We start from the raw sequence: 21,784 nt of genomic DNA on the forward strand, positions 1-21,784 counted from the left end.
GAAAAATGTCTGGAAGATAAATACAGGTTCATAAGAAACTTTTGGTGAGAGAGATGAGGAAGCCAGGATTAGTAAAAAGTCATTAGCTTTATCTGTAATGTTTTAAACGTTTAGAAGAACAAATTTATGTATTACTTATGAACTTAATACTTAAAAATATTAAATGAGATACAAAGAGAAAACATCTAGCACAGCAGGCTCTCATGAATTGTAAATTCGTCTCCCTCCACCAAAAGTGATTAATGCCTTGGGTTCAAACACAATAACCAGATCCCACCAATGTGTCCCATGAAAATAAAATGTGTAAGGCATAGTTCAGGAAGAGAAGGCCCTGACATGGCACGTGGAGAGTGGTGACTTAGGGAGTGGAACAGAAGGAAAATTGCAGGTACAGGCAGAAACGTCACTGCCCACACAAAAATGAACAAATGAGATCAGGGAAGATAGTCTCAAAGTAAAGAAACACAAAGAAATGCCCAAGGAAAATACAGGAGAACCATGATGCCATAACTATTCTCTTACTAAGCTTCTACTAAGCTCCAATCAGTTCACATGCAATGTACCATTTAGCCTGCAGAGTAACGGTATTACTACGCCCATTTCAGAAGATGGACACTGAGGTTCAGGTGTGAATTTGTCGGAACCCCTACAACTGACGGCGACTACAAGAGCCGGTATTCAAACCCACAACTGCTCTTTTCTACCATGCTTCGCCGACAATGCAAAGGAAAAAAAAAAATTAAGAAAACCAAGTCAAGATATAGGCATCAAAATTAAAACAAAGACCCAAAACAGAACGGAGCCCCCCTGCAGAAGGTACGTGTGTTAATCGAGGGCCCCCCCACCCATGCAGAGAGGGGCGGGCGAGCGGGCGGAAGCTGAGGCCCCCCGACCCGCTTCCCCTGGGAATACGGCAACTCCACCAGCTAGGGGCACAGAGAAACAAGCAAACCTCCCAAGAGCCTAGAAAGGCCCCAGCGCGGCGAAGAGGCGGGGCGAAGGGCAGCTTCCGGTTCCGGGCGCAAAGGCCCCACGTGTTCCGACCCGCCAGGCCCCGCGCGGCTCGGATCTGGCGGCGCTGCTAGGGCCGGGAGTGGGTTGGGGAGAAGCCGGGGCAGGGGAGGAGCCGCCGGAGCTGTCGGAGCCGTGAGTGCTGGGGGCTGGGCCGGGCCGGGCCGGGCCGAAGCAGGCTGAGCGGGGCTGAGCGGGGAGGAGGGGGAGGGGTCGGAGACCCCGCCCCCCTAGAGCCTGGGGAAATCGTACTGTCCTGTGGAAGGTATTGGCGGCAGTATGTTGAGGGGGCTGAGGCGTTGTGGTCCCCGTGTTTCCTGGCGGCCGAAGCTAGAACCTTCGGGTACGTGGAACGCGCTCCAGGCTTCTTTCTTTGCAGCCACCGCCCTCCGCCCCCTCTTGAGGCCTGCAGAAACGCAGTTAGTTCGTACCGCCCTCCCATTGCTTCCGTGCCAACTGTCCTCCGGGCACCGTGGGAGGAGTGGTCGAGGCCCCTTCATTTCCCGCAGTTTTTTACCCCGCCTCTCAGCTGGCTCAAGAATCCCCCCGAAGGCTCCCTGCCCAGGCGAGCCCCATCACTTGCCACCGCTAACTACGCCGCAACACACGCAGATACCCTCACCCGTGATTTTATCTCCCGTGATTTTATCGCCCGTGATCATGCTAGGCCTTGGAGACCACCTGGCCTGTGGCTTTTAAGCTGCACCGTGACGGACCCGAGCTTCCTCTCAAGCCAATGACTGCAGTCTCCACTTGCAACTTCCCTCCCCCACCCCTAACAGCCAGTTTGGGCACTTTTCTCGACACCACGGCTACCCTCAGCGGGAGTATATGGGGCCTGCTTCTCACCTGGTTTCGCGAAAAGTTTGTTAGTTTGTATGTGTTTTTCAGAAAGGTGCCAGCCCGATTTTTATTTTTCTGGGCCTTGATGTTCTTGTCTTCTAGGCGCCTTGATAACCCTGTCTGCCTTGGTCCTGGGGAGCAGGGCCACATCCAGGCTCTACTTAGAGGCTAGGCTTAGAACTGTTGCTTTTTCTCTCTGTCCACATTCTGCAGGTGACACCCAGGGCAGCCTCACTCAGAAGCCACAAGGAAAGCTAGTGGAGTCCCTCATCCCTCCAACTTCTCTTCCAAGCTGCCCCATGGCCCTTGATCCAGAAAGCCACTTCAGAAAGGTTGTGGGACAGCCATGGGAGGCTTGTTGCTGGGAAATGTATGACAGCGGAACAGTTAGGGTTTGTAGCCATTTGTCTTGGGTAGCTTTTTGCTATTACTATCTAGCCTAAGAGGGTGGGCAGGCTTGGAGGGAGGAAAAATTTTTTTCTCCTAGGACTAAGCACCGGGGATTCATAATCTTGTCCCCTCTCTCCTCCAGCTGTACCCGTTTTGCACTCTTTCTGTATACCATATTGCAGTAGACAGTCATTTCAAGGGCACAGCAAGGTTTACTACGAAGTGAGGGACTCTTGGGCATTATAAACTATGCAGATGAGGTAAGTTACAGGTTTACAACATTTTTTTTCCAGCTAATTTGGCACGGACATAAAACACATATAGCAGTCCTAGACTCCTTTCCTCTAAATTTGGCCAGCACTGGAAAAGTTGGATCCCTTCTGCTCGAACCTCAGATTTATCTCCTTTGCCTTAGGGACTGGTCCTCAGACTTACCAAGCATCTTAAACCCTTGAAGGGCTTGTGAAATACAGATTACTGGGGCCACCCCCAGAGTTACTGATTATAGGTCAGGGCTGGGGCTTGATCATTTGCATTTGTAACACGTTCTCTGGTGCTGGTGCGCTGGTCTGGGTTTCCCCACGTTGAGAACCACTGCCTTTGGCCAGACTTCTTCACACAAACATTGCAGTGGTTTGGACATCAAAAGACCTGTGTGTGAGTACTTCTGTACTTGAAACTAGTACGATGATCTTGTGTGGGTAATTTAACCACTTAGGTCTGAGTTCCTTGATTTGTAAAATTAAGAAAGTGTACTTCAAAAAAACTCAAAGTGCTACATTTTCTTAAGCTGAATTGAAGCTGAAATACTGGTGAGTTTTTTCCCTTGATTTTCTTAATTCTCTTGATAGGAGCTTCTATTTTTATCATATAGCTTATACCCATATTCTAGGTTTTTGCTGTGAGTTCCTAGTATGCCAAAGTCCCAGCTATTTTTTAACTACATGTTAAATTCTTTAAGGTCAGGGCCTGTGCTTTTTTCATCTTTCTTTGCCCAGCACCTTGACTTGTGTGGGACACACAATTGATGCTCAGTAGATACTTCTGGGATGAATGAACTCCATCCCCTGCCTTCTCTTGGAGAAGTTTTCCTCCACTAATCCTGTGTAACATAGTAAAGTAGTATATGGCTGTGCCACCTGATTCCCTCAGGGGACTGGAATAAATGCTAATGCCAAATTCCTGTAACTGTCCTCAGAAGCCCTGGCACCCACTGATTCTGAATTTCAGTGTCTGTATTCAAGTTGGGGGAAGAGAAATCAACAGCTTAAATAAATACAACACACATTTATCGAGCATCTTTTTAACCAGGTGTTTGACGAAGTGTTAGGAACAGGGAATATAAAAATATATAAGGAGGTCCTTGCTTTCAGGGACAGGGCTCACAGTGGGAGACAAAAGACACTAAACAGTGGCCCAGAGCAAGAATGGCATCTACTTTGGACCATGATTTACTCTGCAGTGGAAACCTGATACCCCTCAGATTCCTGTGGTCCAGCAGGCATGGATCCCATCCTTCATCTCATCATACGCAAGGGAGCCTTGGGCAAAGCCAGAAGGAAGTCATCTAGATACAGAGCAGGGAGTATCTTGACAGAGAATATTAATTAAAAACTAAAAACATAGTGAATGACTTTTGAAGTAACTTCTGAATTATCCACATTTATACCTCAGGTCAAGCTATATTTATAAAATATCCTTTTTTTTTTTCTTTCATTAAATAATGTTTCCTCTGTGTGATCGGCATTGACCGTGTTCACTGTAGTGAATTAAGTGTATTTGGCTAGTTTAACTCTGGCTTCCAGATAAAAGCTGCTACCCTCATCAGGGTGGGTGTCAGGTTTGGTGATCACCCTTTTCCTACTTCAGATTAGTTTGTGACATTCTGTTTTAAACTGAGGCATGTACATTGGCCTGCTTTATTCAGGCCATTAACCACCCCTGGGTAAAAACCTGTAAGTTTAAAAAACCTAGTTTCATGTTGGAGGTTACCCAATATGATCATGGTGGCAGGATATTTAATTCTGGTCTCAGAACCTGTATTTGGCCTCTAGCCCTTCTCAACTCTTGAGTAAATTCCTCTCACCATCTTCAGGCTAATACATTATGGCCCAGGTACTCAATAAAGAGGCCACATATCCTTGTACCCCTCAAAGCCCCTCTATTACCATCAAAAAGCTGGATAGTTTCTCAAAAAATGATCCAGCTCTCTGCCTTTAGGTAGAAAATCATCCCCATTTTCAAGATGATTTGATGTGACTTGTCCCAGATGACACACCTCTAGGAGGTGGAACACAGCTCATCCACCTCTGAAGGGAGAACTATCAACAGCGATCCAGCACTGCCTCCTGGGCCTGTGTACGTACTTGTAGGAAACATTTTAATTGAAAATAAAGTGAATTGTTATGATTTTTATAGCTTTATTTAAATTCTTCATGTTTATATTTACTCTCAATTACATTTTTATACCTTGATCCTAACTGCAAAGTCTATAAAATTTAGTGGCAGAAGATATTTATGTCTTAGCCTCCTCTGACTCCCTGTACCACCCACTACTTATTTGGCCTCTCCTTTTATTTCTTCCTGTCTTCCTCTTTTTTACACCTTATAATAACCTTTGAGCTACTTCTCCCGTTGCTACTCAAATCTAGTGAAGAATCGCTGAATAGAATCTTAACTAAATCTATGTTGACTCTAACGAAGGAAGAAAAAATATAAATGGCAAGAATATCTTAAATAGTTTTTAAACATGGTTTGAAGCACACTGATCATGATGTGTTAGAAGGCAAAAAGTCAGTGAAGGTATTCCCTTTCATTTCTTCTGCCTTTTGGGTTAGGTTTTCAGAGGACCTCTTGGGTATATGGGCAGACCTCGGAGATATTGCGGGTTCAGCTCCGGACTGCTGCAATAAAGGAAATATCGCAATAAAAACAGGAATTTTTTGGTTTTCCAAAAAACTGTTTACACTGTACTGTAAAGTTCTCTTTACACTGTACTGGAGTCGATTGATTAAGCAATAGCATTGTGTCTTTAAAAAAAAATGTATATAATTTTAAAATACTTGTTGCTAAAAAATGCAAACCCTCATCTGAGTCTTTAGTGAATCATAATCTTTTAGCTGGTGGAGGGTCTAACCTTGATGTTGATGGCTACTGACTGAAGAGTGGTGGTTGCTAAAGGTTGGGGTGACTGTGGAAATTTCTTAAAATAAGACAGCAATGAAGTTTGCGGTATTAATTGACTCTTCCTTTCATGAAGAGTTTCTCCGTGGCAAGCAGTGCTGTTTAATAGCGTTGTACCCACAGTAGAACTTCTTTCAAAACTGAGTCAGTTCTGTCCAACCCTGCTGCTGATTTATCAACTAAGTTTATGTAATAGTCTAAATCCTTAGTTGTCATTTCAGCAATCTTCACCAGTAGATTCCGTCTCAAGAAACCACTTTCTTTGCTCATCCATAAGAAGCAGCTCCTTATCCATGAAGTTTTTATCATGAGATTGCAGCAACTCAGTCACATCTTCAGGCTCTACTTCTTATTCTAGTTCTCTTGCTATTTCTACCACATCTGCAGTTTCTTCCTTCACTGAAGTCTTGAACCCCTCAAAGTCATCCATGAAGGTTGGAATCAGCTTCTTCCATACTCCTGTTAATGTTGATGTTTTGACTTATTCCCATGAATCACTAATATTCTTCATGGCATCTAGAATGGTGAATCCTTTCCAGAAGGTTTTCAATTTACCTTGCCCAGATCCATCAGAGGAATCACTGTCTATGGCAGCTATAGCCTTACAAAATGTATTTCTTAAATAATAAGACTTGAAAGTTGAAATTACTCTTTGATCCATGGGCTACAGAATGGTTGTTGTGTGAACAGGCACGAAAACATTAATCTCATTGTACATCTCCATCAAAGCTCTTGGGTGACAAGGTACATTGTTCAATGAGCAGTAATATTTTGAAAGAAAATTTTTTCTCTGAGCAGCAGGTCTCATCAGTGGGCTTAAAGTATTCAGCAAACCATGTTGTAACAGATGTGCTGTCATCCAGATTTTGTTGTTCCATTTATAGAGCATAGGCAGAGTAGATTTAGCATAATTCTTAAGGGCCCTAGGATTTTCAGAATAGTAAATAGCATTGACTTCAACTTAACGTCACCAGCTGCATTAGCTTCTAACAAGAGAATCAGCCTGTCCTTTGAAGCCAATCATTGACTTCTCTCTAGCTGTGAAAGTTCTAGATGGCATCTTTTTCTAGTAGAAGACTGTTTTGTCTGCATTGAACATCTGTTGTTTATCTTAGCCACCTTCATTAATTAGCTAGATCTGGATAACTTGCTGCAGCTTCCGCATCAGCGCTTGCTGCTTCGTCTTGCACTTTATGTTACAGAGATGGCATCTTTCTTTAAACCTCATGAACCAAACTGTTAGCTTCAAACTTTTCTTGTACAGCTTCTTCACCTCTCTCAGCCTTCATAGAATTAGAGAGAGTTAGGGCCTTGCTGTGGATTAGGCTTTGGCTCAAAGGATTGTTGTGGCTGGTTTGAGCTTCTATCTAAACCACGAAAACTTTCCCCACTTTCTTATCATTTGTGTATTCACTGGAGTAGCACTTTTCAGTTTCCTTCAAGAAACTTACCTTTGCATTCCAACTTGTCCAACTGGGGCGAGAGGCCTAGCTTTCAGCCTGTCTCATGTTTCGACATGCCCTCCTCACCAAGCTTAATCATTTCTAGTTTTTTATTTACAGCAAGATACACGCGATTCTTCCTTTCACTTGAATACTTTCGGCCCTTGTAGGGTTTTTAATTGTCTTAATTTCAACATTGTTACGTCTCAGGGAATAGGGAGGCCCAAGAAGAGGCAGAGAGACGGAGGAACATCTGGTCAGTGGAGCAGTCAGAAAGCACACATTTATTGATTAAGTTTGCCATCTTATATGGGCACAGTTTGTGGCACCCCAAAACAATTAGAATAGTAACATCAAAGATCACTAATCACAGATCACCATAACAAACATAGTAATAATTAAGCTTGAAATATTGTGAGAATTATCAAAATGTGATTACATCAAGTGAGCAAGTGCTGTTGAAAAAATGGCACTGATAGACTTGCTTGTTGCAGGGTTGCCACAAACCTTTAAGCTGTAAAAGAAAACAAAACAGAAAACACATTATCTATGAAGCGTGATAAAGGTGAATCACAGTGAAATGGGGTATGCCTGTACTAACTGGGTTTGCCTCAGGTTGCCTCTTCCCAGTTAGAGGAAGGGGACAGGACTGTGATATTGGTAAACAGAAGTATCACTACTCTGGTCTTAGGCAGGAAAACCTATCTTTAAGTTTTCATCCCATCTGGTTCCAAGGATCTTGTTTAATCTTAGCTTATAAGTGCTTTCAAAGCAAGAATTCTCTCTTGGTTTAACACTTTACTTTTTTTTAGGGGGTCTGCACCACGCAGCTTGCAGGATCCCAGTTCCCCGACCAGGGATTGAACCAAGGCCACAGTAGTGAAAGCGCCGAATCCTAACCACTGGACCACCAGGGAACTCCCTTAACACTTTACTTTTGATGTAACAGTAAACAGACCAAGATTTTCCCTGTGCATTAAAAAAAATTTTGTTTTGAATTATGATGAAATAAAGGACTGTTTGATTATCATGTAAATCTTCTTCCCAAAAGGATTTAAAGCGATTTGAAGGAAAGAACAGAATATATAGAGCATCTACCATATACCAAACTCTGTGCTGAGCGATTCTATGCGTTACTTCATTGATCCTTAAGACCACCATATGAGGTGGGAAGTATTTGCCACATGTTGGAGATTGGACTGAGGCTTAGGGAGTGTCACCTGGCTAATAGGTGAGGGGAGGGATCCAGACTAAGGCTCCAGAGCCCCTAACCATTATGTGGAAAGTATGGGTAAACGTTTGTGTAAGGATCAGTAACAGTAAAATGAAAGAATCTTTCCTGTAGGAGGATCATAGTGGGTAGTCTTTAGTTTTAAAGAACACTACAGGAGTAGAAAAGGGCAGTTAACAATTTTTATTAGCTGATTATTTTTTCTAGAGCAATGAGAGGAGCAGTTGCAAGCGTCTGGTTAGTCCCAGCGATCATTGATTCAAATCTCCAGGCTCTGGGCCCGCGTTAGAGTCAAAGAGGAGAAGGGAGACTGGAAAGAATTTAAATGTCTGCTGAATATCATCATTCGAACCTCTCTGATCACTGTTTTGTTCTGAAGATTAATTATTTGCCAGTAAGTAGATCCCATCTCTCCTTTAGGAAGATGCTATAAGACTATAGACCTTGTCATTTAGGGTCCAGAAAGATCACTCCAAGTAGGAACAACATTTTAAGATAGAGACCCAGGTATCTTTTCACTGCGTGCAGTTTTCTTTTCTGGTCTTTAGGGTTGAGTTAGGGCCTTAACTGGCATGGGACCCACTCAGATATGGACAGAGACAGCTGGACCACAGACTGGAGAAAGGTCTTGCCTTTCCCACATCTCCTCTGCAGTCCTGCCCCAGACGTCCTAGAAACACTGAAGAGGCTAGGTGGTGGGGCCAGCCCAGGCCGAGGCATCTCTGCAGACATTATTTTAGAGCCTTGTGAAGCGTCTCTGCAGACATTATTTTAGAGCCTTCTGGAAACAGGTCTTTCACTTTTCCTGGCCTGGCCTCACGGTCTCTCTATAGTATCCTGTTGTTGGGTTTTTGTCTGTCACTGTGGAACCCTTCCAAGGACAGACACTGAGGGAAGGCGTTAGAAGGCAACGAATTGCAAGGCAGACTTGCAGGGTAACCCATCCCATAAATGGCGGAATAAAATGCAAAGCCCATTTTCTGTCTCTAGTACTGACACCTGACATTTGCACAGCATGCTCTAGTTCACAAGCTCTCAGAGGTCTCAGCTAACCCTGAGAGTTAGGAGAGTTGTTGTCTGAAGAGGGCTTCACCCTTTACAAGGGCTCTTGTGTACCTCGTCTCAGGAAGCCCTTAGAGCGGTTCCAGGTTTGTGGGGATGTGGGCTGGAACGTACACCTTTGGATACCTAATCCGGTGCTCTTTTCACAGCACTGCCCGCCTTCTCTTCCTTCCCATCTCTTGCCCCAACAAGGACGACTCTGCCGCCCCTCATTCCGCTGTTGCTGACCTTTTGTCGCCATCTCATCTTCCGAGGCTGCCAAAGTAAATACAAAACAAGCGAAGGAAATCTCAATCCGTGATTTCTGAAGAGCATTTTAAAGCAGCGGGTTCTATGTGATGCTGTTACGTTCTTTTTTTCTTTGGAGAGCAAAGCCCTGTAAAAGCAGGAACCCTCTGTCAGCGCATACTTTATAGAATCTGTAGTAGGGCATCTCGTGGACTGTGCTACGTGAAAACAGTGAGAGTTCCTAGCCTGCTTCGCTGGGCAAGTTCTCCCATTTTTAAGTTAATAGAAATCCCTTCATTAAGCCAGAGACCCTGAGTATCAATTCCATCTTCTTTTCCTGCCTTGCAGATGTTGGGGGGATTGTCTGGATAAATAATCAGTGTTGTGTACTTGTGTTAAGTTACTTGATGTCCGGTTTTGTGCATATTAAGGTTGATTCACATCTTCAAAGGAAAATGATTTTTTTTTTTCAAATGCACAGCTTTGTGTGACTTGTATGTGGATCCTCCCAAGGCAGCCTGAAGATTCCTTGTGATGAGTTGTGTTTTCCTTACTTCAGGAACCACTAAGAGTATTGTTTTACTCGCAATCCAAATAATAAGTGTTTTTTCCCTTATTTATTCATTTGTCTGGCACACAGTTAGCTGGACAAATGAGTGAATAAGAATTAATAGGATATTGGATCTGTCCTTCCAGAGAAAGACTTAAAACGACTTACCGTGGTCTCTGCCTGAGAACCTGTTGTGTGACAGGCCTTGAGCTGGGTGCTGTGTGGCCCTGCCCTCGGAGCTTTATGGTCTGGTGAATTAAACAGGAGGATGAACAATTCTTACCACACAAAAAGTAGATATATGTGTGTGCTGCGATACAGGGTCCAAGTTCCTGTGGAAACAATCTGGGAGGACCAGGGAAAGCAGATCTGAAGGATGAGTAGAGTTAACCAAGTAAAAGGGGTAGAAAGGGTATTTCAGGCAGAGTCGACAGCATCAGGAACACCTAGTGGGGGCGTAGAAAAGAGATACAGCAGTGTATTTGAGCAGCAACTTTTAACGCAGTAGCAGTCGTTGGAGAAGAGAGGTGGGCAGGGGCCAGGTCTTGCAGGGCCTTGGGAATCAAATTGTAAGGGGTTTAGATTTTACCCTGTGGACAGTGTGAAGCCATTGGCCGATTCTGTATGTTAGAAGGGTCACCACTCAGACCTTACCGCAGCACTGCAGGTGGTATTGATGTGGATATGGCTCTTGCCCATTTTTAAATGCTTGCACTCACCTGCCTCCCTGACCCCAAACTAAAGGTAAATGTCTACGTTCCAGAAATAAAAGCTGGAGGAGTGAGCACAGTCTAACTCCACCACAGCCCGAGGAGATTTCAAACCAAAATAAAGACTTCTAAAGTTTGGGGTTCTAATACCTATACTCCAACAAGGAGATATGAAAATGGGGCACTGGTGGGGATAGGGGAGGGATATAGAGTTGAGTATCTGCCAGCCTGGAGCCTTGAAGAGCTACTCCTTCCGTGAAAATCTGTCTACTGATCAAGCAAAAGGGCAAGGAATTGTAGGCCTCCATAGCCTTGGGTGGGACAGAAATCACTCACAGGCTTAGGCCTAAGTAAGACACTATTGGCATAATTCAGGAAGACTGAGAAATTAAGATACTGAAACCACTAGTACTTGGATGGAAGCAAAGGAAATTTCATTCAAAGGGCTCACTTTTATAACCTAGGGCTCTCCCAAAGAAAATGGGCATAAAACGTAAAAAAATTACAAACCACCTGCAAAAACACCACCATGAGATAGAGCAGATGTAGTAAGTAGGTAAATTAGCCCAGGAAGATCTGTAAATTACAGAACTATAGACCATGAGATTATGTAGTGAATGTTTGCGGGTAATGGAAAAATGAAATAAGCTTGAATGAAAAGTGATTTGAGATACAGATTTAAATAATGAATAATTTGGTGGTTGATGGGCAACAGCACGTTAGACAGCATGTTACAGCTGTTAAGAGTGGATCGTTGACCTTGAAGGTGGACCTGAGGCAGTTGTAGTGAAGCATAAAAAGATTGGAAAATGAAGAACCCTCAGGTTGCATGTGGAGAGTGGTCTGGAGGCGGTGGCACCTGGAAGCCCACTGGTAAAATTTGAACCAAGTGGTTCGTTCCACATGTAAGTGCCAGTGCAGTCGTAGGGGCCGAGGATATCGTCACTTTTTAAGAGGTCCTATCAGTGCCTTTTAGTGGGTCATAATGGCTTCACTCGGGGAATGGCAGTGGAGATGAGATGCATGAATTTGAAAGATTTAGAAGGTAGGATTAACAAGATTTGGTGAATAAAAAAGTAGAAACTTATGGAGGAAAAGATTGATTCTTACTGTTAATGTAGGAAGAAAACTTCAAAGTGGAGGCTTATTCATTTAGATGCATTTATTGTGTGCTTTGTTATAGGTATTGGAAATTGATTGAAGGACAGTCGCCTACTTCAAGGGGTTTCAGGGGAAAGATGAACGACGACTGTGTGATGTGGCAGATTTTGAGATACAGATGTGTCCAGATAGCTGGGGAAGCAAAGTGATTTCTAACCAGGTCTAAGGGCAGGGAGAATGGGATCAAAGAAGGCATCTCAGGAGACATGAAGCCTTGCCTATCTATGTCTTGAAAGATAAGTAAGTTTAACCTAATGAAGGGTAAAGAGTTGGAAGGAACGGCATGTTCAAAAGCCAAAGACCATAGACCTTTTGTGTGCTTTACATGCACAATGTGCATGTGTGTATGTGTGTGTTTGAAAGGATTGGAGAGGAAGGCAAAGGAATAACAAGATGAAGGGACTTCCCTGGTGGTCCAGTGGTTAAGACTCCATGCTCCCAATGCAGGGGGCCTGGGTTTGATCCCTGGTCAGGGAACTAGATCCCACATGCTGCAACTGAAAGATCCTGTGTGCTGCAACTAAGACCTGGTGAGGCCAGGTAAATAAAATAAATATTAAAAAAAAAAAAAAAACCCAAGATGAAGGTCAACCTAATACATAATACTTAGAAGTTTGTATTTCACTTCCAAGACAGGAGTGATTGAGGATCTTAAATAAGGAAGGGACAGGACCAGGTTTGCCAAGAGCAGTCACTCTTGTGATATGATGAATGGTGACGAAGGTAACAAACCTGGAGACAGATAGCTCACATTTAGAGGCAATTGCAGTAATCCAGAGAACTGATTTAAGACCGAAACTGTAAATCCTGGGAATGAAGAAGAGGGGACCTGTCGAGAAGAAGTAGGAACACACGTGAAGCATTGGTGGTGGGAGTTTTCCATACAAAAGGAACAGACTTTTACAGACTTGGAGGCCTGGAAAGGCACCCTATTGTAGGGAGGTCAGCAATGCATTCATTATAGCAGGTGATACAGAGAAGAGGGGAGGATATGAGGCTTGAAAAATAAATTGAGGGCTGGTTGTGAAGGGCTTCATGTACCATGCCAAGGATTTTGGAACTGATCTTACTAACAGTATGAAATTATTTTTAAATGTTGAGTGATGCAGTTGGAACTATTATTCAGAAAGATAATGGTTAACATTGGGGCACCATCACTTTTAGGCACTTCACAGGTATTCCTCATAGTAACCCTATTAGATGGATTCCATCCTACCTCCATTCTGTAAAGGGGAAACAGGCATAAGGAGAATAAGAACTTGACCATGACCCCGTATCTAGTAAACAATAGAGCCAGGATTCAAACCCTGGCAATCTGACTCCAGGACTCTCTCTTAACCTTACATGCACTAAGCGTTTCTCAGCTAGGATGCACATCAGAACCACATGTAGCATTTCTAAAGATACAGTTCCCTAGGTTGACTTGACTCAGAATATCCAGAAGAATGATGTGTGATGCTGTGTTTTGCAGAAGCTCCACAGCTGAGTCTGTTGCGTTTTGCTCATAGCTGAATACTGCGGGGATCCCAGTTAGGAAGTTATGGCAGTAGTCCAGGCAAGAGATGGGGGCCCCAACTAAATCAGGAGGAAGCAGATTTAGAGGCTTAAGAGGTACAATTGGTTTAGTGAGCTGTAAGCAACGGGTAAGATTCAAAGTTGAATCCAAAGATGATAAGGTTGAGTGTTTACTTAACAAGTGATGATCTCAGCGAAGAGGATTACACGAAGAGGGTGGATTCGGGAGTAGGAATCGTGAATTTAGTTTTGAGGGTCTGTAGGTCTTCCAGTTAAAGATGTCTTAGGAGGAGGATCGCTTTTGGGGGTGCTTATGTGCCAGCCACTGTGTGTAAGTGGCTTTCTTCGCTGTTATCGCATACAATCCTCTCAAATCTCGGAGAGTCCCCAGTTTACAGAATAAATTAATACGGAGTGTGAATCAGTTCACAGTGAACCTCCACAAAGCCTTCTCTGTCTAATTCAGCCCTGTCAATGTGTCTCTTCTCAGAATATATATCCTAATATATATGTCAGCGTGTGTGTGTGCGTGTGTGTGTGTGTAAAACAGATTGTGGTCAGTACCGCATTTTTAGCAGGCAGTTATGACTGTCCTTTCTCCTAGCCATTTTCCTTTTAGGTTCCCATATTTCATGATGTAGAAATGCAATGTTTTTCTGTTTTTCTATGGGGTGTGAACCTTGCCTAGGAAAAGGAGTGGGAGAACATACCTTCAGGCATAGCTTATCCTATTCCAACTAGATCTATTTACAACATACGTTATGGAGATTAGGGGAAAGGGGATTTAAGTTTGGGAGTGTTATGTGCACAGGATTATGATTGAGCTCAGAACTGTTATTCCTGTGTATACTTTCATGCTCATAGTGTTGTCTGTCTTTACTTCTCTACCCAGGTCCCTTGGGAGAAACTCCTCGAGGTGCCCAGGCTGAGACGGGGGGAACGACAGTGTGAGCTCTCGATGGTGTGAGACCACCCCAGAGCCAGACGATGGCTACAGCCTTGGAACCGGAGGACCAGGATCTTTGGGAAGAAGAGGGGATTCTCATGGTGAAATTGGAAGATGATTTCACCTGTAGGCCAGAGTCTGTCTTACAGAGGGATGACCCTGTGCTTGAGACGTCGCACCAGAACTTCCGGCGCTTTCGCTACCAGGAAGCAGCAAGCCCTCGGGAAGCTCTCATCCGACTCCGAGAACTGTGTCATCAGTGGCTGAGGCCAGAGAGGAGGACAAAGGAGCAGATCCTAGAGCTGCTTGTGCTGGAACAATTCCTTACTGTCCTGCCCGGAGAGCTGCAGAGCTGGGTGCGGGGCCAGCGGCCAGAGAGTGGCGAGGAGGCCGTGACGCTGGTGGAGGGTTTGCAGAAACAACCCAGGAGACCAAGGCGGTGGGTGAGGAGGGGGAGTCCTGATCTGTGTGATGTGGAGGGGGTCTATTTGCTGGGAGCATGGATTTAGGGGTAGGGCTTACGTAAATTACCCCATAAATGGAATTGGCTCTGCCCTTGGGTTGTACCTAGATCCATAAGCTCCATGGGACAGAGGAGTGTGTGTGTGTTTGTGTGTGTATGAGTGTGACTTCCTGGTTCTTGAAACACCTGCCTAGGGACCATCTTTGTGGCCTCAGCACACAAGGTGATACGGCTTTGGTTTTCCCTTTGGATGTTGAACCTCCATTTCCTGGGGAGGAGAATTCCGTGACTTCCTCAGAGGTTCTCAGCCCCGCAGTGACAGATCCCCCTTTCAGGACGACAGACAGGGAAGCACACAGCAAGGCGAGCCGCAGGTGGGGTAGGCGAAGATGGGAAGGATGGGACCTCAGAGCCCTGGTGACAGGCAGGGTTGAGGGAAATGAGAAAGCAGGGCAGTATCTGAATGTCCCCCCTTGTCCTGGCGAGGATAACCTCGGCTCCTCCTCGCACGCCCCAGTGGGACTGGACTTTCCCCTCCTCGTCTGGGTCCCTCTGGGAGTTTTCCTGTTGGCAGCTTCTCCTAACATAAGCCCTGATGACAACCAAGACTTTCCTCCTGACTCCATGGTGACTGGAAGTTGGAATTATTCCCAGGTGACTGTCCATGTTCACGGCCAGGAAGTCCTGTCCGAGGAGACAGTGCATCCAGGAGCAGAGCCCGAGTCACCTAGTGAGCTTCAGGATCCTGCACACACCTTGACCCCCGAGGAGTCCCATGAGGAGACCACACAGAGCCCAGATCTGGGGGCACCAGAAGAGCAGAGCCTGTGCCAGGAGTTGGAGTTCCAGCCCCTGCAGGAGAGCGGTGGGAGCCTCAGCAGGAAGGGGGGATCGTGGCAGAGTGAGGGGAGGGGGATATTGCTCCCATACCGAGGAGGCTGGCTAGATCATAAGGGGAGGAAACCACAGAGTACAGGGTGTTGAGAGGAGGCAGTACTAGCTAGAGTACCCGTAAGCAGGGCTACCTTGGACAGCACTTTTGTTGGTTATTCTCCTGGCATTCCCGTAGTGTTACAGGTGGTGGCGCTGGGATGACTCAAGCCGCCCTTAGGCCTGTGTCTTGACTCCCACCTTCCCACCAGAGACCATGGGGGATGCTCAGCTCTTTGCCAGTTTTAGGGCTGCCCTGCACACTGCTGATCTCTGCCTTCTTTTCTTCTTAGAGGTTCCAGTGCCCCAGGACCCAGCCCTTCCTGAAGAGAGGAACCCTGGAAACCCAGAGATGGTTGCCCTTCTTACTGCTCTATCACAGGTGCACCCTAGTTTCTGTCTATACCATGGAGAATTTGAGGAACCGTTGGGCATATACACTGAACAGGTCAGACGGGACACAAGTTTCCACTCTCCTTTGCCAGTTTAAGTTCTCAGTTCTGCATGTGTCTGGAAGGGGAGGAACTGCAGCTAATGAGATCAGTTATAACATCTCAGTCGGATCTACAGGCTCCAGAGCCTTTTGATTTGCCACCAAGCAGAGGGACTAACAAAGTGGGATTATTTGGTAACACCCCAGTACAACTTTGAAGTTGTCAAGTGAGGGTTTGTTTTTGGTTTTAAGGAATAAACTTGATCGTCATTTGTAAGGATAACTGACTGTCCTGCAAAAACGATTTCTGATTTTGGGTGCTATCCTCTTCCAGGGACTGCATTCAGTCAGGCCATGGCATTCATGAAGACTTCACCATGGTCAAGAGCCCCACAACTAAGCTATGTGGCTGGAGAAAAAAGGAATAGAATTCATCCTTATTTTTATTTTATTTTATTTATTTATTTATTTTGGCCGCGCCGCGTGGCATGCGGGACCTTAGTTCCCTGACCAGGGATCGAACCCGTGCCCCCTACATTGGGAGTGTGGAGTCTTAACCACTGGACCGCCAGGGAAGTCCCCATCCTTATTTATTTATTTTTTAAAATAAATTTATTTCTTTTTGGCTGCATTGGGTCTTCGTTGCTGCATGTGGGCTTTCTCTAGTTGCGGCGAGCGGGGGCTACTCTTCCGTTGCTGTGCGGGGCCTTCTCATTGCGGTGGCTTCTCTTGTTGTGGAGCACGGGCTCTAGGCACGCGGGCCTCAGTAGTTGTGGCTCATGGGCTTCAGTAGTTGTGGCTCGCAGGCTCTAGAGTGCAGGCTTAGTAATTGTGGCACACGGGCTTAGTTGCTCTGTGGCAGGTGGGATCTTCCTGGACCGGGGCTCAAACCCGTGTCCCCTGCATTGGCAGGCGGATTCTTAACCACTGCGCCACCAGGGAAGCCCCCCATCCTTATTTTTAGATTGTAGCCTAGCTGAAGAAGAAAGTCCTGTTTATGCTGTATAGACTATGTAAGTGATGTGTGATTAGGTAAGGTCAGTTAGGGAAAGTTTCCTGGAAAAGATGAATTTTTGCAGAAATGTAGGTGGCACTAAAGTGTAAAATAGGGAGTTGAATGGTGACTTCTAAGACCTTTCTTGTATTTTAAACAATATCCTCAGAAAGGCTAGTGCTGAGGGAAAGTAGTGGGATTGGAGGGAGCAGGAAGCGGGCCAGTTGCAAAAGCAGAAACTTGGGAAGCAGCGACAGGATGAAACTCAGATGTCCTGAAAGGGAACCAAGTGTCGCATTTGAGTTTCTTTGTCTCCTGGATGGATTCTGCCTGTACCAATGACCTTTATTCCAGGAACAAAATATGAGGCTCCATAAAGCATGCCATTTTAGTAGAATCTTTGTGTTGTTTCAGGGATTGGTAACTTTCAAGGATGTGGCTGTATGCTTCTCCCAGGACCAGTGGAGTGATCTGGATCCAACACAGAAAGAGTTCTATGGGGAATATGTCTTGGAAGAAGACTGCGGAATTGTGGTCTCCTTGTGTAAGGAATTTCAAGTGTTTCTAGAGTGTCCTGAGCACAGAGATCTTTTTCTTGTTGGAAATTGAGGGTGTCTTAGACCTTAGATTGTACGTACTACACTTCTCTAATGCCGACCCCACCAGTGACACTGAAGGACAGCCGAGGAAGATGGTGTCCTTCGAAGTTAGAGGGAAGAGAAAATGCCTAGAAAGTAGTTGGAAACCTCTAATAAGAAAACAGCTGTAATACTATAGTTTTAGTATGAGTTTAAATTTAGTGTGAGTAGGTAAGCACATAAGTTATGAAACAAGCAATAAAGGTTGGAGACGATCTACTTACTTGAATCTGGGAAAAGAGGGTAACATTGACGGCTGTGTGATTATTGAGTTGCTGGTGAAAGGCAAGAGATAGGCAGTACTCGTCAGAGGTGCTCAAGCTAAAGAGACTGAAGGTTTGATGGACTGACCTGCCTATGTGATTGTTCTGCAATCTGCCAAACAGAAAAGATCTGCTCTTGACATGGGGAACAGTTGAACCAATCGTGATGTCCTGTTTTCCCTCTCTTGAGCAGCGTTTCCAATCCCCAGACTAGACGAGATCTCCCACATGGGAGAAGAAGAGCCTTTGATCCCAGAGATCCCAGAGGCGCAGGAGCCTCAAGAGCCAGAAATCCTGAGTTTCACCTACACAGGTGAGGAGTGACAAAGGGAATCTGTCCCCCGAGCTGGCAGTTCCTCTGGGGAACCCCTCTCACTGGTTCTTCTAACATGTCAGCCGACAGCACTCTCTCTGAAGCCAAATTCTTCTATCCTTTTCCCCTCTTCACGCCTATCATTGGTTTGAGGGATCTGTACTGCAAAATGGTGACAGACAAAAAAGGGGAACTTTTGGAATTGCAGCTATACCATTTTTTAAGCATTCACGTAAACCCTTGATCCCCAACCTCCATATTTGTGAAAGGAGGATAATAATGTTTGTCCACACGAAGGCTGCTGACAGCGTGAGAGAGCGTATAAGAAAGTGCCTGGCACACGACAGGCATTCAGTTGACTGGTTATTTCCTTCTTCCCAACCTCTACACTTAAGAAACATGGGTTTCTCTCTTTACAGTCTTGCCCTCCCAAAACTGTTTAAAAAATCTCTCCATGGTGTGCAAGGCGTCATTACCTCTATAATTTCCCCTTTTCTCCTCTCTCCCTTTCTACAGGAGATAGGAGTGAAGATGAGGAGTGTCCTGAGCAAGCAGATCTGAGTTTGGAGGAGCTACACAGGTCTATCTTGGGAGATGCAGAAATTCACCAGACTCCAGATTGGGAAATAGTCTTTGAGGGTGATCCAGGCAGACTTAACGAAAGAAGATTTGGCACAAATATTTCTCAAGTTCATAGTTTAACGAATCTTCAGGAAACCGTGCCTGTCCACCCCCTGTTAGGGAGACATCATGACTGTACTGTATGTGGTAAAAGTTTCACTTGTAACTCCCACCTTGTTAGACACCTGAGAACTCACACAGGAGAGAAACCCTATAAATGTATGGAGTGTGGGAAAAGTTACACACGGAGCTCACATCTCGCCAGGCACCAAAAGGTCCACAAGATGAGCGCTCCTTATAAATATCCCCTAAACCGGAAGAATCTGCATGAGACCTCCCCTCTGGTCCAGGTTGAGAGAACTCCACCTGTTGAGAAACCCTATAGGTGTGATGATTGTGGAAAACACTTTCGCTGGACTTCAGACCTTGTCAGGCACCAGAGGACACATACGGGAGAGAAACCCTTCTTCTGTACTATTTGTGGCAAAAGCTTCAGCCAGAAATCCGTGCTCACAACACACCAAAGAATCCACCTCGGAGGCAAACCGTACTTGTGCGGAGAGTGTGGAGAGGACTTCAGTGACCACAGGCGGTACCTGGCCCACCGGAAGACGCACGCGGCTGAGGAGCTCTATCTGTGCAGCGAGTGTGGGCGCTGCTTCAACCACAGCGCCGCCTTTGCCAAGCACCTGAGGGGACATGCCTCAGTGAGGCCCTGCCGCTGCACCGAGTGTGGGAAGAGCTTCGGTCGGAGAGACCACCTCGTGAGGCATCAGAGAACACACACTGGTGAGAAGCCGTTCACGTGCCCGACCTGCGGGAAGAGCTTCAGCAGAGGCTACCACTTAATCAGGCACCAGAGGACCCACTCAGGAAAGACCTCCTAGCCCGGTCCCCACGTGCGGACACCTGCCTTCGACTCTTTCCCAGGGGTGATCTGGGAGAAGCCATCTTGTCGGCCTGGGAAGACCTTTTCTAGGGAGTCTCCCTCACCTGCCCAGGTGTGCGTTAGTAACCTCTTCCCACAACTAGATCACCACCCCCCCACGCAGAACCTCTCAACTTTGTTCTACACCTTGAGGAGATATTCTTTCCAAAGTTTGCCTGAATTGAGGCCTCTCCGTGACTGGAGTGCGCCTGCCTCCACCTCACAGGTGTGAAGTAGGAGAATTAGAAGACTTAAGAGGTTGTGTTTACTATATTTGCCCCCAAATAAGCTGTTAACTATCCTAAAGACGCCTAACGCCCTCAAGTTTAAAGTGGCCCAGGACAGGTCCTTAGGTTTGGTAAGGGACCAGCCTTTAGGATTCTGTCCTTCCTGGGCTCAAATCTTAAAGCACACAGCCCTGAACTCAAGGCAGGAGACCTGCATCCTGATGGCTCTGCCACACTTTCACAGGTTAACTGTACAACTCTCTCACTGATACACTTCTTCACCATGCACTTTCCTTTGATTCTCGGGAGAGATGCGAGTAGTGGTTGATGGGCAAAAACATCGAGGCGGCTTCATGTGGACCTTGTCAGGCTGCTCCCTTCCCCATTGTCAAAATGACACCAGGTGCCAGACACAGCTTGAAAGGGGGGCCGAGTCAGAAGCCTCTTTCCTTGTGGGTCTTTTCCTGTTAGAATGCCCCTGCCCAGCCCTCCTACTGTTCTGCCAGGCTCTCGGTTTTGTCCCTAGTGCTACATCTGTGAGATGTAGCATTTGGGTGCTGAGGGATTCAGTAATGCCTAATTAAAACCATGTTGAAGTCATTTACATTTCCACATATATACACGCCCACCCACCCAACCCTCTTCCCATGAGTCTGTGAGGGGGTTTGGAAGTGGTGTCAGCTTACAAAGGCGCTGTCATGATTGTAGAATCCTGATCGATGGGGTCACTACACTTACGTGAAGAAAGCTGGAGAAGAGCTGAGCTCCAATTGTGGAAACTTTAAGCAAAAGCTGCTGCTGCTGGCCAAGGCCATCCAGACTGTTCTCCTGACGCCCCACCCCATCCACCCTGCCTCATTCTCTGATGTCAGGGAGACCTGGGACCCTGAAGAATTTACCAGGAGTAAAGGCTTTCATGTATTTGCGTTGTTTGCTTTTTCTTACGTGATTTCATTCTCATGTAATTAAGAACTAAGGAGTAGAATCTCATGGCCCAAGGATCTCTGTTGCCTGGTAAAGGTTCCATGGAGGTGAGGCTGAATAATCATGAACCTCACCTGCTCTGATTGTGTGGGAGCGGCAAGGACTGGGGAGACCATCCTCCAAAAGTGGAGCACGGGGTATGGGATTAAAGCATGAAAAGGGAGACTGCCTTCTGTGCTGGTTTCTTCTGCTCTGTTTCTCGACCTGTTGTATGCCAGCGTTCACCAGAGGAATGCGGGTGGGATGACAAAGCCGCAGCTTAACGGCTCAACAAGGGGATTCTCGTTCTGGTCAGTAATGACGTTCCAGCTGACTGGTTTGGTTTTAACTCCAGTCATCCATTGTCCTTCTGGAAGTACGCACACATGAAATTTTAGAAAGTAACACGGGCAGCCAAGTTCCCTGGTTTCTAGGGCTTTCCATTTAACCCGTTCACTCTCCAGAGCCGCAGGTTCCTGAGACTTCTAAGGATCATCCACACAGAAGAATCTGGGAGGACATGATGGTTTTCCATGAAGATAGAGAAGGCCTGGCATGGTCAGCAGAGCCATAGGTGGAACTGAGGTAAGAGCTGAGTCTGGAGTTTGCCAAAGAGACTATCCTAACATGCAGACACTTCTGAGCCACTGATCTAAGGTTTAAGCACAGTTTGTCCTGGGTGAAATGGCACAGCATCAGAAAATAATTTCCCCTAGATTATAACATTTATGGAAGTTGA

The 21,784-nt window shown here is 45.8% G+C and overlaps 1 protein-coding gene across 13 annotated transcripts; it reads left to right on the forward strand.

Moving 5' to 3' along the window:
- The first annotated feature begins 1,027 nt into the window (after positions 1-1,027).
- ZNF202 (zinc finger protein 202) lies at positions 1,028-21,229 on the forward strand. Of its 13 annotated transcripts, XM_073808043.1 has the most exons (14): positions 1,028-1,146; positions 2,068-2,246; positions 2,387-2,504; positions 4,465-4,602; positions 7,921-8,035; positions 8,308-8,494; positions 9,312-9,425; positions 11,834-12,051; positions 14,219-14,715; positions 15,390-15,600; positions 15,959-16,113; positions 17,507-17,636; positions 18,187-18,306; positions 18,823-21,229. In XM_073808043.1, the coding sequence occupies exons 9-14, from the start codon at positions 14,314-14,316 to the stop codon at positions 19,812-19,814; spliced, it is 2,010 nt and encodes a 669-aa protein (XP_073664144.1). In that variant the 5' UTR covers positions 1,028-1,146; positions 2,068-2,246; positions 2,387-2,504; positions 4,465-4,602; positions 7,921-8,035; positions 8,308-8,494; positions 9,312-9,425; positions 11,834-12,051; positions 14,219-14,313; the 3' UTR covers positions 19,815-21,229. The 13 variants fall into 13 exon arrangements, with proteins under 13 accessions (XP_073664144.1, XP_073664147.1, XP_033717761.1 ...); XM_073808046.1 differs by having other exon boundaries at positions 7,921-8,494; positions 15,959-16,047; XM_033861870.2 differs by lacking the exons at positions 7,921-8,035; positions 8,308-8,494; positions 9,312-9,425; positions 11,834-12,051.
- Positions 21,230-21,784: the final 555 nt, after the last annotated feature.

This window comes from Tursiops truncatus, chromosome 8, assembly GCF_011762595.2.
Source record: "Tursiops truncatus isolate mTurTru1 chromosome 8, mTurTru1.mat.Y, whole genome shotgun sequence".
NCBI lineage: Eukaryota > Metazoa > Chordata > Mammalia > Artiodactyla > Delphinidae > Tursiops > Tursiops truncatus.

Excerpts from the sequence above, each read along its gene's own strand:
- ZNF202 (XM_073808043.1), top strand. The coding sequence starts at position 14,314 with ATGGCTACAGCCTTGGAACCGGAGGACCAGGATCTTTGGGAAGAAGAG. Across the intron at positions 15,601-15,958 it reads CCAGCCCCTGCAGGAGAGCG|AGGTTCCAGTGCCCCAGGAC; the intron begins GTGGGAGCCTCA and ends TTTTCTTCTTAG. Across the intron at positions 18,307-18,822 it reads CCTGAGTTTCACCTACACAG|GAGATAGGAGTGAAGATGAG; the intron begins GTGAGGAGTGAC and ends CCCTTTCTACAG.